The following is a 14,668-nucleotide window of genomic DNA, read 5'->3' as shown; positions in this document are numbered from 1 at the left end:
GGTCTGTGATTGTCTTTTTACATGCTTTGTAAGAATTGCAGATCTGTGGTTTCTGGTAAACGCTTACTTGGAGGTGCTGTTGACTTTTTTTAATCTTTATTTGAAATCAGGTTATTTGCAGAGAATTATTGTCATGTGGCAAGTAATGTTCTGTTAGTTACTAATGAAAGTTAAGAAACTATCATCTAATTTTTTTCTATGGCAATGGAATGTAGACTAGAGATGTAATTACTAAATTAACTCCAACATAATTGAAACATACCCTGTGGAAGCATGACAGCTATCTGAAGTTTACCAAAACTGTATTTCAAAAAAAAAAACCACCCTATGTCTGTATATCCAGCTTCTTGCACAAGTAGCAGTATCACTCGTTGCAAGTGTTTCCTTAGGACCAATGCTTCACTTCTAGATGGAGTCCAACTATACTAATAAAAGCAGTAGTTATGAACTCAGTTATGGAGAGGTCATATTAAAGAGTATATAAGAAACTGCTATGGGAGAGGTGGAGAACAGTTTCTCAAATATAAAACATAAGTCAAACTTATGTTTGACTTATCTACAGGCAAGGAGACTATTTTAAAGTGTTGCTATATCAACAAGAGATGGTCAGTGTTGGGGATTTTCTGTTTTTTCTTCTGTAAATGATCACAACTCTAAGGGGTACCCGTAACCTTGCAGAGAAGAAGGAAGGAGAATTGGAACCATTAGTTCTATGTTAGGCAAGACAAAGTGGGAAGCATGCAAGAGTCTGGCAGTATATAAGAAGTGCAGATTATTTGACTGAATGTTCCTTTAGCGTTCTTCTGAAATTCAGATGAAAACGCAGCAGATGTGGATTAACATAAATAGTTGGTGGATGGAATTGAATCTTTTAAAGAACTATGATTAGAAAGTATGCTTGCTTCAAGCAACTAAGTCACCCTGAATTATTTACATGAAAGGCCTCTAGTGGAGCAAATTTGGACTGAGCATTGGGGATGTTGTATACTCTTGCCCAGGATAAGATACCAAAATTTTGGTAATTAAGGTATTATGCTCTGGCTTCAAAAAGCTAATGATGTCAACTTCCCCCTTTTTTAGTAAATCTGTGTAGTGCTTACTGTGTCTCTTTATTGTAATGCAACAGAACAGATACCAATAAGCTTCTAGAATGTCAAATACGGGCAAGTACTTTTTCTATCAAAACACTTTGGACAAAAGACAGATAATGCAACAGAACAAAAGGTGGATTGCTTCTTTGGAAATGCCTGTCGTGGCTGGAATGCTTTGCACAGCTTCTGTAGGCAGTTTAGCCAGAGGGGACAAAAACAATAGCAACTTGTTGTCTTTGGCTTTTGTATTCTCAAGATATTATATAAAGGGAGTTTAAAAGTGGTGTTGGCTTTAATAATCTCAAGGCTTGAGAGACTTGCACAAACTCCAAGCTTCTTGGATTTTTTTTTTATTTAACCATAACTGGTAAGCTAGTGGTTGTAGTTCTTTAGCTATGTTTAGAGTTTGGAGTTATATTAACAGAGGCTTAAATGTGAAAGGTTTTAGTCTAGTGGCTCACTCTGTGGATGCCAAGATGTTGAGCATACTTCTCTATTATACAAGTGCAAGGTTGCATAATGCTGTTATAAAGATCTTCTGAAGTCAGTACGGTCAAGTTTTCATATTAAATTTTGTACTGAATAATAATAATGAACTGCTGCTCTGAATCTCTCTAAAATAAAAATGAAGAGTGCAGCCCAGTACTTTCTTATAGTTGTTCTTTAAGTTCAGAACCTGGCCCTGTTAACCATAGCTGTTTGCCATACCCAATGTCAATCAATTTGTTAAATCAATTGACTTTTTATTCATTGTACCTCGACTGTATCTTCCATTTAATTAATAGGTGTTAGTGTTTACATTTTGATATATTAGACCTCACTAGAAAAGACCTCAAAGTACAGTAGTCAATGAATAGCATAAGTTGACAGAAAATGAGTGAGCAGGGGAAGCTTATTTTCTGTGATTGTTCCTAAAGGTCTGCACAAGCTGAAGTTCTTCTATATAATTTTTGATGAAAAAGGGCCAACCTTTCCCACAACTGGTATGGGATTCAGTCACTTGCTTCTAGCAGTATGTAACGCCTGCATATAGCATAGCACTTTCTGGGAATCTAAGAGAATATTTGCATGGCACTAGTAAAATTAGGACTGGAATCTAGCCTTGATCGGCCTCCTGTCTCCTGGAGAGGCAACTCGAGGTCAGACACCAAATGCGTTGTATTTAAGCATCTGAACTGCATCCCTAATTTCTTTATTTGCTAGCACTGAGACTTCCATAAATAATTTTGCAGGATAAATCAACTAGGTCTAGAGATTTAGGTATCATTAGTAATGCTGATAGTTTTCTTTGTTTTATTTTTTGACAAAATGAGTTATTACCTGGCCTAACTTCTTAAGACTTAAGAAAATACATTTCTTAAATGTTGAACTTTTTTAATGCTTGCCTTTTTTTAGACAAATCAGTTCTTTTGTTGACATTGCCATATTTTTTAATTATTTTTTTCTCATATCTTGACAAACTTTTTCGAGTCTTTTACAAAGGTTTCCATACTTATACTCTGTCGGCTTTGATTGCTGTTCCTTTCCCCCCAAGTTCTCCTAGTTCTCCCAGAACTACTTAATGTATTTTCAGTATATGTTAATTGTGGCTTGACACCATTGTTGTAAGCTGAGAGCACTTTTCGACAGCCACTTAATAGTCCATTGTGGAAAGCTTTGGAGGCTATGCTAATCACAGACTGACTGTTGCTGTCTTGCAACATTTTTGGCCCTTCTACCACTGTTCTAGAAAATTTATTGGTATGCAGAACAGCTCTGAAAGAAGGCCAGGTAATTGGAGTTCAAATAAAGAGCCGTTAATTTCTCAATCGGCCTTTTTCCCTAAAGGCTTCACATAGGTACAGCGGGAGACTGAACTTGCATCTACAATCACTTCCGACAATAAGTTATTTTAGATCCTAGTTCAAAAAGGATATTTAGGAACATGTCTGATGGCATGAGCCTGTAAATAGTCTGTGACAGCTGCAGCAGAGCTCTTGCTATGCATACCTGTTTTGCTAAACTGATCCTCATCTGCAAGCAGAGAAACATTCTACTCAAGATTTGTCTTCTCTCATGAGAAATCAAATTAGATTATGCAGTCTTAGATTTAAGTGTTCTTATGCTGTTATAAATGCTTATCTGATGCAGTAAATGCCATATATTAATACTTTATTGTGATGTACATTTAAATACCCCAAATACTCATATTTGTAACAGAAAACTGCTTCTTTAATACCACTTCCTTCCAAGTAGTGTGTGCCTGTTAGGCAAGTTTAGTTTTCTCCCAAAAAAGGCAAAGTTTATGGCTTTCTTTTATATTAAAAAATGTCAACTGCATTCAACTTATGAATGTTCCTTTTACTTTCACTGGAAGCCAGTTATAGCCTTTAGAAAGCTTGATAGAAGGTTTGATCCTTTCCTCCCTGTTTACTAATGAATGAGAGGTAAGCTAATTTTCTGAATAACTTCATAAATGGCCTGACAAAATCAAACTGGTATTTATTTTTAATCAAATATCCTGGAACAAGAAGTAGAACTTTTTTGACTCAAGAAGTAATGGTCACTAATAAGGGAGCTTGCAGTTCACCTGATCTGACAGAAATGTATTAAGATTCAAAGCAAAATTTTTTCAGCTTTCATTCTTTTCAGTATTTGTTTTCATTTCATATTCAGTTAACCATGTGGGTATAGATAAATGGTGAAGAGAACCAGCTAATGTCATTACACCTCCTCTCTTATCTTTCAGAAGCTCTGTTCAGCCCTGATAGGGCCTCTCCCTTTCTCTAAGGAGACCATTTCAGCTATGTGTCAACTTTGAGAAAGTTTAGCTGTACGTAGCTGGAGAGCGGCGACTATACAGTTGTGTTAGGAAGTGTATATTAATATGTGTCTATTGGCTGCTTTTGGTTTGGTTAAACAGGCAGAGGTATACTTCATTTGCATAAGCAATTATTTGCATTTACAGCTGAGTAGCAGATTGATATAACCAGTAACTGAAAGGACTGGTGTGCTGCCATATGTATGCCTAAACCATCCTTCTTGAACATTTAAACAGTTGTAACTGCGTTTTTACGTGTGTCATCGAAGCACAAATAAGTTCCATATAGGACTTGCAAGTTCTGTTTTGTTCACTTGTTCACTGGATATGCTAGCACAGCTTCCAGGAGTAGGTGCTCTGACTTAAACCTAGTGTTTCTGAAAGATTAAAAACCACAAGTTTCTTTAAATTTTTTCTTGTGTGGTTGAAACGTAAGTATGTAAACTCTCAATCTGACTTACTGCATTATATAATAAAGCTAGTGTATGTTCTGCCAGGTGATTAACTTGCATATGCTTGGTGTGGAGAGTCAAGCTAGGAAGCATTCATGCTACAGAGGCGTGCAACTCATTCCATGTTTTCTCATCAATATTGCTATTAAGAGTAGGTAGGCTAGTGTTTGATCTCTAAGGGCATATCCCCTGGCATTTCAAACTTGATCAGTCCTTGGGACTGTTATGTGGTGGACAGTTCCTTCAAGTCCCTTAGCCTCTCTAAGCCCTCTCTAAGCCCTTTTTGCCCAGAGGCACCCTTATCTCCTGGCTATATACATTTTTTGTTTTGGTCTGTTCCAACCAGTGCCCCGATTAACCATAAGAGGCTTACTGTTCCTGCCTCTGCCTGCATTATTTTTGAAGCAGGATATAACTGGAGAGACCATGGAGAGTATTTCAGCAGCACTTTCTGACCCTCAAAAAGTAACTTTGGATATCCAGGAGACTAGATTTTGATATGGCATAATAAAGACACAACAGTAATTAAAAAACATAGCAGACTCCTATAGGTAGGCCTGCACTTCCAGTCCTGGGCAGAGTACCTAGATATTACAGTTTTGGGTGACTTGGTAACTATGTGAGGCTGTAGACCATCATAGAAATTTGATAGCCTTATCCTAAACCTTCAGGATACAATGGGGGGGAGAACACAAGAGCTGAGAAAAGCATTTCTATTACCAATTGAAAACCAGCTACTTCATATCACTGGTTATCCCTGGGAAGGGAGATAGAGGCAGGAAGCATACAGTGCCAAAGTGGTACAAATATAGAACAGAGTGAGTAACTTTGGAAGGGATGTCAGGAGGTCATCCAGTCCAGCCGCTTGCTCAAAGCAGGGCAAGCTTTAAAGTAGGATCAGGTTGGCTCAAGACCTTGTTCAGTCAAGCTTAAACCTATAAGGATGGTAATTCCAGCACCTCTCTGGAAAGCCTGTTTCAGTCCTAAAGCATCTTCATTGCGAAGAATTCTTCCTTTCATCTGATAGGAATTTTCCTTGCTGCACCTTGTGGCTGATGCTTTTCCAGCCTTTAACCTCTGAATGATATTACATTATATTTGCACCTCTGAATTATAGCTCCTTCTGTTTTCCCCATACTAGGTAGTGGAAAACAAGTTGGATTTGCCATTCTCCAGGCTAAACAAACCCAGTTCCCTCAGCCACTTGTACATCATGTCATCTTGGTGGCCCTCCACTCAACTCTTTCTGATTTAACAGTATGCCTTTTGTGCTCAGGGTTCCAAAAGAGGGAACAACACTGCAGGTGCAGCTTCAGGAGCCTCCCAGACAAAAGAATAATCACTTCTCTTAGCCTTCTGGCATTATTCTTTCATCTGGCACCTAGCATGTGGTTAGTCTGCATCACAGCAGCACACTGACTCCTGTTCGTCATGTTGCCCACCATTGGACACCATTGCCCTCTTGTCTCTCCCAGCCCTTTCGGCAAAGCTGCCAGGCAACCCTCAGCCCATACTGTTGTATGGGCCTGTTCTATCCCAGGAGCAAGTCTCGCTTTTTTGTTGAACTTCGTGAGGTTTCGGTCATCTCATCTCCCCAGCCTCTTGAAGTCCCTCTGAAGAGCAGCCCTTGTTATCTGTCTAGTGTATTCACTGCTTTTCCTTAATACGGTGCCTTCCCTAAGCTTACTGTGAGGGTAAGCTCTGTCCTGCCATCTCAGTCACAATGAAACAATATTGTCCTCAGTAATGACCCCTGAGGATCATCACCAGTTAATTTTGAATCAGTAGCAACAGCCCTTTGAGCCCAATGATCCAGGCAGCTTTTCACTCACCTTCTAGTCTGCACATCCAGCACATACCCACTTTGATTTGAAGGCTATGTTACAGGACAGTGTGAAAAGCCTTGCTGAAGTACAGGTAAATGGCATCCAGTGTTGCTTGTCCCAAAATCAGAGAACTTTGTTTTAAGGGTAGAATGTTTTTTAGATACAACAGTCCAATATGATACATACTTCTCTGTCATGGAGAATTAATATGGCTCCCAGGAAGGAAAATGGAAAAAGTCTTGATGGAATAACAAACAGCATAAGCAGAGTATGAGTAAACCAGGTTTTAAAACAAAAGACTTCCAACTAACAGGACAAATAATATTTCAAAACAGCCCTCCTGAACCTTGCAGGAACAAAATAGTAGCTATTTTCAAGATATACCCTGATCAATTCATGAATGAAGTTGTGAAAGATATCTGCCCGCAGGCTTAGACACGCGTGACTGATGTATCTGCAGAGATTTAAGTACATCTTTTTGTCCACTGCAAAGCCAAAATAAAGCATGTTGACTGAACTTTAGCATTTTGTAGAAGCCCAGGTACAATGGATGCACTAGTGAGCTGTTTTGTACGCTCATTTTCTACCTTTTTGTAGAACAGAACTAGGTATTGTGATGCGTGGCTAATCTTGACAGTTTTGTCTTATGGTCTACTTGCCGAATGCAAGTGTGGGTTGTATACTTAAAATACAAGTACTGCATTTGAGAGTTGGTTGATCGTTCTATATTATACCTTTAATAATTCTTCTATCTCTAGTTTGATATTCTGTGACATGCTATTTGTGATGCTTATTGTTGTTGCATAGCACTAGTCTGTCATTATTCAGGTTTTTCATGAGCTGGGTCTAAGAATCCTAGTGTTGTGTGATCAAGATGTGCCACAGATTCAGGCTGCAAAAAAGATGATATTGTGTACTTACTTGGATAAATACCCCTGTTTCTCCCAGGTAAGAACTTACCAGAACACCTTGTGCACAGCGTACTTGGGATGCACCCTCCTGCATGGCATGTGGAAAAACTGTCAGATGTTGACCACTGAGCAAAAAAGTTGATAAACAGTTCCCGGATGCAGGCATGTAGTGCCACCTTGCTTTCAAATACATATAGGATTGTATGCATTCCAGTATGTGAAATTCAAACTACACAGTGCTATCTGGAATGCTGAAACCACTAACTTATGGCCCATTTTAAGTTAACTACTGTGCCTTATGTGATAGGGACTGAATTTAAAGAAGGAACAAAATCAGTCCTCATTCTTGCTTTTCAGGATGATATTCCCAGCGGGGTGGGGAGAATATGTATGATGCAGTGAACTGTGCAAATGGGTGAGACTATACTATCGCTTACAAAACTGAGAGGGATAGTATTAAAGCTTTAGGTGTAGCAACCTGACTCTGAGAATGCACAAGCCAATACAATTTATAACAACTTTCTTAAATTTTTAAAGGAATAGTTGAAAACGGTGTAAATAAGTTGAGTACTCGAGTTTAGATTCTTCAGTAACAAAATCAGGTGTCACAAGTGTTCCTTTTTCCTTGCCTTGCAGTTGCATGGGGTAGAGTGAACCATCGCTGCTCAAGAGCCAGTCATGCATGACTGTGGGCTCTGTACTCAGGACAGTGGCGAGTATCTGGTCAAACTCCTTGTAGTAGGGGCAGGTAGATGGGGAGCTGCTGGACTTGTGGTGGTCTTCCTTTGCATTGTGGTAGGCTCTCTGGAAGTTTTTAATATGCTCTTACTACATGGGACATTCATTTAATCTCCACCAGCTATTTTAAGATGCTTTCATACAAATGATGATTTTGAGTCTCTCTCAAAATCACATTGTTTGCTATAGTTGCATCGAAATGACTGTTGTAGACCTTTAGCCAGCTTGTTGCGCACCAGAGCAGCATGTCGCAGAGCTTTCTGGCTAAAGGCTTTTTGGCTGTCTACCTCCTGCCAAAACGGAGGTGGTATTTGGAATGAATGTGTGGACAGATGAGTAACTCCTGATGCTTTAGAGGTGAACAAAAAGTACAGGCTGAGGGCATGGTGGGGTGGTGTTTGAGAGTTACTGAACTTCAATTCTGCTACCTTGTCTCTAACTGTATCTTCACTGCTAAACAGAGGAATCGGAACCTACTCAGAAGCCTGAGTTTTGCTTCTAATTTTTCCCCTTTACCTAGGGCAGCAAACCAGGTTCAAAGAATTCGTTAATCTAAGTGTAACTTCTGAAAGGCCTTTTGGATGAAGGGTTTAGGTGAAGGCATATGACTCGATTGTTGATTTCTAATTTAGCGTCATGACACTGGTAACTTTTTGAGCTCCTGTATCAGTTCAATGCTCACATTAGAGCAGTGAGATGTATCAGACTGCTAGTGCCATTTGTGTTTACTCTTGTACCTTTGCTGCATCTACTCATCATAAGTCTAAAACCACCTACATGTGCATTGTCCTTGCAGAAACAAACATCTTTTAAGCACTTTGTTTTGTTACCATTGCACATTTTTCTTTCATTACTCTTCTCCACTTTTTTCTTTTTTTACCTTTTTACTTTTCTTCAACTGTCAGTGGAATTATTGTCTTCCTGTCTCCATATTCAGGTAGTATCAGTGGCTGAGTATCACCGCAGGATCGATGCTCTAAATAGTGAAGAACTGCGCACACTCTGCAGACGTCTCCAGGTGCCCTCTTTGGTAGTTTAACACCATCTCCAGAAACTAAAACATCTTTCTTTGTAGTGTCTTGGATCAGGACAAGTCCCATGCTCGGTGGGTTTGTCTTATCTACAGCACTACAAGAATCCAGCAGAAAATTCCTTTGTTTTGGATATACTCTATTGTGAAGTGCTATGATGGAATGCAGTAATTTTTTGACTAAATTATTACTTCCAGCTTCTTAAAACAGGAATTTTCTGTCAGAATTTCAATACTTCTTTTCAATACTGCTTGACTTTGTTTTAACTTCCACTTTAGACTGGTGTGTTGTATTAGATAGAAGCTTTCCTAAAAAGAATGCAAAACAGATGATGAATGCAAAACTTTGTTACATAGTTGCATGGGTGTTTAATTCTATATAGGATTCATTCAGCAAGAATCTCTCAATACTTGACCAGTATGAAGCTTCACAACTACCCTGTGGAATAGGTAAGTATTTTTCCCTGTTACAGACAGGTAACTGAAGGTAGTTTGAGATGTCAAAGCTCGTATGAGTGGAGCTGGTAGTAGAACTTCCTGTTCCAAAAAGAGTACTCTAATACCGATTTTTGAAGGCTGGGTGATATGGATTTAATCTGATACTTGCATTCTCTTCAGGTGTTTTTCAGTTCCTCAACATATGTAAAACTCTGAACTGGTATGTACATCGTATGTACCTTACTGATGGAAAGCATAGCTTAACACTCCTTAGAAGCCTCGATTTTTTTTTTTGTTTGTTTGTTTTCCCATAGTATTTGATTGAAATGTTCAGGATTTTTTTTGACTTCGAGCTTGTCTTTTCTACCCACTATGCAACTATGTACAAGAATGTTTTCTGAGCTTTTATTTGTTTACTAAATAATCAGTAATTAAGTGCCTTAAAGTTGTATAAGTAGTAAGACTATGTGAATCAATACCCAGCATGAACCCAAAAGCAGCGCTCCAACTTCTATAGGAAAAAAACAGAAATTCTACAAAAAAGTTTTGTTCTCACTTGAAAACAAAAGTTCTTGTTTCTGGCAAGTGACAATGGAGAAACCTTGGATTTTTGAAGTTCAATCCAAATAAGTTTCGCCTGGGATGCCACAACCCAAGATTTAGGTTGACTTGAAAAATCTGATGTAGTGGTTTGAAATGCACAATCTCTGCATGCTCTGGACTCTCTGCTCTGAGGCCGTTTATGCCATTTGCAGTACTTGTAGTGTGGACTACGTGGCAATGGAAGCCCCTAGAATCTACCTACAAGTCGGTCTACTTGGTGGATTGTCAAGGAGCCAACAGATTGAGCAGGAAATAAATTTGCAAGTCTTAAACCTACACAGAGTGCCATCACACAGATGTGATCCTCTGTCTGCTCCTACAAAGCAGTATTTTTCTAGTAGAAAGTTGTTCTATTTAAAAAAAAAAAAATTAAAATTACTTTTTGTGTGAGGCTCTTCAATTAGAATTGAAGAATAACACAGGAATTGAGCTTTCTGCTGTACTTTTGAACAGTGTTTAAGTTTCGTAGAGTTGAAGCACTAGTATACGATATCTGAGTTTTTTAAGATGGAACCAAACGGCATGTCTTATAGATAGTAATTGACAATAGTTCCTCTCTGCACAGGAGGCTGAATATATAAACATACATACTCTTCTGGTGATCTGGAAACTAGTGCATAGTTTTTGCCGAAAAGTGTGCCATCTTGCATTGAAAAAAATGGAAGGCTTGAGCTTTTGCATACCTGATACTGACTTTCTTTAAGTGCATATCTTTTTGAGTTAAGAATTATAATTAAGTTATTGTGTGAATACATTTAGACTTTACAATTCCATTTTTTAGTAACAGGAGTTTGACTGAATTTCTTTCATAGTTCTTGAGGGAAAGGACTATTCTAATATTGTTCAGGTGCCTGCCTTGTTTAAATAGTTCTGTTTTCAGCTTAAGGTCTTGATATTAGCAGAATTCAGCCTTTAAATTCTATAGACAGTCTGTTTTACTTTCAGTGAAATTTGGTTTAGGCTGATAAATTATTCAGAATTACTCTTTTATTAGAATTTTTTTTCCTTAGATTTCTGCAAGTTATAGTAAGTCTTGCTGCAGTGGCTTAAGTTGCTACCTTTCTCAGCTTTCTCTCCTACCCCTCTGTCAGATTTCAGTATCCTCATAGGAAAAATTTAATTAACTTATAGAAGGAAAAGAATTTGGATCTCAGCTGGTCTAGTTCTCAACATATGGCATTTTAACTTGAAAGTGCCAGTGAATGGGACATGAGGTAAGAAGCTGCTGTCAACTGTGGTGCCTGAGGAGTCTTGTGGCTTTTTGCTGCCTCTGTGAAATAATGATCTAGAGCAACTGAGTAGGGTAGACATATGGGGCAGATATTTTAAGCTATTACAGCAACAATCACTATTGCTTCCTTGCCAGCCCCCAAAGCTCTCTATGCAGCATATTAGTGTTACTGATGCTTTCCTCTTCCCAACCCTTTCGGTTGTTAATTCATTCTTCTTTGCTAACCATGAGAACCCCAGCAGATCGATACCTAGAGAAGCAGTCTTCCTAGGACTCTACTCAGGTGCTTTACTTGGAATACTTGACAGCAGTCTTCCTAGATCAGTAGTAGAAGTGTAGGAAGATTCACAGATATTGTAAAAGTTACTGATGCAAAAACTGCTGAGAAACTTTCATTTGGGAGTTTCTAGGCCTTTTCTTTGTCTGTGGTTTTATTTTAATTACGCTTAACGTGAATGTCATGTTAGTATTACAATGCAAGCATTTTGTGCACTGCCCTCTGAAGAGTGCTTGAAGTCCCTCAGCTGTGTATGAGGACTCACTTTTAAGCATAAAACCATGGTTTTCTTCTGAGCGTGTTTGTAAGTATAGCATATTGTTGAGTAGCAGCTTGTTATTTGAAGTGCAAGTCTTCATCAGAACAAATCTAATGGATTTTTTTTTTAAACTTGCAAAGGAGTTGTGTAACTGAATTGGTAACTGCATGATTTTGAGCCTGCAAAGTAAACTTTTCCTGCATATAGAACTAGGAATACTTACTTTCTTGTTCTTCTTTTATAGATAACAACAAGAGAAGATATCAGTTCAAAACAGGCAACAAATATTAAAACAGACCTGGAGCCTGAAGCATTCCGACCAAATCTTAGTGATCCAAGTGAATTACTACAACCAGAACAAATTGAAAAGGTACTAAGTTATATTTGTAGTTTCTAGTACTGTACCCTAACATATCACAAATGTTGTGAGCGTAGTGTAAAACATACCAAGTAATTTAGGAAGAACTTGTGAGAGAAAAAGCATAAGCCGAACATACCTTGTAGCCACAATGTTTGCTTTTTTCCTCTGTCATAACTTTCAGTACACCATAGACTTCTTGCACCAACACTAGTTTATCTTTGCCATTCTCATTCTCCCTTGAGAGCAGCTCAGCTCTCACAGTAGTTCTTGCTACCTAGTCCAAAGTCATCCCATTAAATATGTTTATGGAGGGCTGGATCAAGTTCAGGTTTTTTGTTCTGTTTTTGGTTGAAGGTATGGGGATAGGAGAGCAACCAACCTTTACTAATTTTCCTGTTGACTTACTAGTCTAGCTCCCCAGTCCTGAGGCAAAGTATTGTTATGCAAAAGTAAATATGTGCTTTTAGTGCCTTCAGATAACTCTTCTAGAGACCATACAAAACATGCATATACTTCAGTTGATAAATCATTCTTCTCCTGCAAGTCAATGGCAGAGGTGGGAAAAGAAAGCTACTTGAAATGCCAAGGGTAGAAAATATACATATGAGACTTGAGGGATGGCCTGAAGTTTTAAACTGTCTTGCCACAATTCTGCAGAGTTAGAGCTGAATGTTTTTATGGCTTCTTTCAGTATACTAGTAAAGCATTCTGGAACTCAGCTATGGATCATACTAAATTTAACCAAAATCTCTAATAAATATAAATAATTGTATCTCAAACCATTGTGCAGAACGTGTGTGAAAAATACAGAAGGAGCGGTAGTCTCCTCACTACAAAAAGGGCAGAACTTGGGCAGGGGCTGTTGTGGGGGTGGGGTATGTTCTTTGTTTTAAGTAGCTATAATATATGCTAGATGGGGTACAGATTTGATGCGTTTCCTGGGGAGCAGTAAGCTTTAGCAAAATTTAAAAAGAGCAGGGAGCTTATCTTTTAAGGCTACTTGTGAAAGTCCAGAAGAACATGAACAGCCTTCATTTCTGTGCAGTACATAGACATAGAAAAAAATATTTAAGAGGATCATCCTTATTTTGTTAACAGCTCACAAAGTCTCTTCCACCGCGGACCATTGGATATCCATGGACCCTTATCTACAGTACTGCAAAGCATGGCATGAGCTTGAAGACTTTATATCGAACTATGCTGGGATTAGACACACCTGTGTTGTTGGTTATCAAGGATAGTGATGGACAGGTAGGAAAACGGTTTGGGGCTGGGGACCTATCTAGAACAAAAAAACTTTTTTTGGAATCATAAAAGAATAGCTGACACCTCATCATAGGAGGAAAGAAAAATTGTGCATATCAAGCTGTTTTCCCCCTTAATAGTTATGTACAGGCTTTTAAAAACCTGATTCACTGTCTAGGAACTCACTGATACCTTACATCTTTAGGAAATACTTTAATGATACCAGTTTGCTGTCATACTGTAAGAGTCTCATAATGTCTAGTCATTGAATTTAATTTTAATATTTTTAATGCGGTTATTGAGAAATGTAGCGTCTAAAACTTCTGATACCAGAGGATTGTTCTGTAGTGAAAGTCTTTTGCTGGCTGCTGTTGGTGCTTCTGGTGCATTCATTCACTGCAGCCAATATTTCTTCCATTCGAGAGCTGTGGAATTGTTCCTGCATAATGAAGCTATTTGTTCCTCAAGTCTTTTGTAGGCATGCTGTGGTCTCCATTTGACTGGAATGTAAATTCCAGAAAGTGGACCGCAGTCTCACAGTTTGAGTAGCAAAAATCCTCTACTGAGAATTCTATAGAAGATAAACATTGGAGGCAGCATGAGGCTTTGGCTCTTCCTTTCTTCCTGAATGTTCTGTGCCATCTCATGGAAATGAGTTACTGCTATCATCAAGGACAGGCAGAACCACTGAAAAAAATCTATAGCTTTTACTTTTCTTATCTATCCTCCTTTGGTAACCACTATTTTTATTTTCAGGAAGTATGGTATCATACCACCTAATATCATTTGAGGGTCTGAAAACTGTAAATGAAGGGTATGTTATCTAATTAGAGTCCCAACTCGTGTCTTTTCCTTCCCTTTCCTGCTTCAGGGATCCCTTTCTTTAGATAGTATTAAAAAGAAAAATCCTCTCTAAATCTCTGTACCAGGAGAGCATTTTCCCCAGAAGCCCTTAAAAAAGGGAACTTTACTTCCATACTTCTGAATATGGAAAACACTCAATGGATTTGAGATCTCTGCAGACTCATCAGCCTCTTCAAATGTACTTTGATAACTTTTTGTCTCGAGTTCCCTTATCAACTTCTCAGTGTTAATTTGTGGATCCTACAAAATGTATGCTTCCTCATATCTGCTTATCTGGCACAGAAGAAAAGGGACATTTTTCTTCAGATAGGACTGTCTTATCAACAGCATATAGTCTTGTCCTATTCTTGCTGAAGGACTGTGAGGTATTTCTGACGATCTGCCATATATTAATAGCTCAGCTCCTATGTTCAGAAAGCATCACAATTACCAAACCAAAAAACTTATAGGTATGTCATACTTTTTGGTGAACTAAACTGACAGATCTCCTCAGCTTACAGGCTCACACCTAGGGAACATGTATAAAAGCATTCCTTGGACTT

The 14,668-nt window shown here is 38.4% G+C and overlaps 1 protein-coding gene across 23 annotated transcripts in view; it reads left to right on the top strand.

Moving 5' to 3' along the window:
- OXR1 (oxidation resistance 1) overlaps window positions 1-14,668 on the top strand; it is a 282,934-nt gene that overhangs the window by 258,497 nt on the left and 9,769 nt on the right. For 15 of the 23 annotated variants that reach the window (XM_068932814.1, XM_068932821.1, XM_068932818.1 and 12 more), the window contains 3 exons: window positions 8,756-8,848; window positions 11,901-12,026; window positions 13,116-13,268. In XM_068932814.1, coding sequence (XP_068788915.1) covers window positions 8,756-8,848; window positions 11,901-12,026; window positions 13,116-13,268 — 372 coding nt within the window. The remainder of the gene's footprint in view (window positions 1-8,755; window positions 8,849-11,900; window positions 12,027-13,115; window positions 13,269-14,668) is intronic. The other 8 variants (XM_068932825.1, XM_068932833.1, XM_068932822.1 and 5 more) reach the window with 2 other exon arrangements.

Source organism: Struthio camelus, chromosome 2 (genome assembly GCF_040807025.1).
Source record: "Struthio camelus isolate bStrCam1 chromosome 2, bStrCam1.hap1, whole genome shotgun sequence".
NCBI classification, from domain to species: Eukaryota; Metazoa; Chordata; class Aves; order Struthioniformes; family Struthionidae; genus Struthio; species Struthio camelus.
The sequence above is the reverse complement of the archived record's forward strand: the minus strand, read 5'-3'. Positions and strand labels throughout refer to the sequence as shown.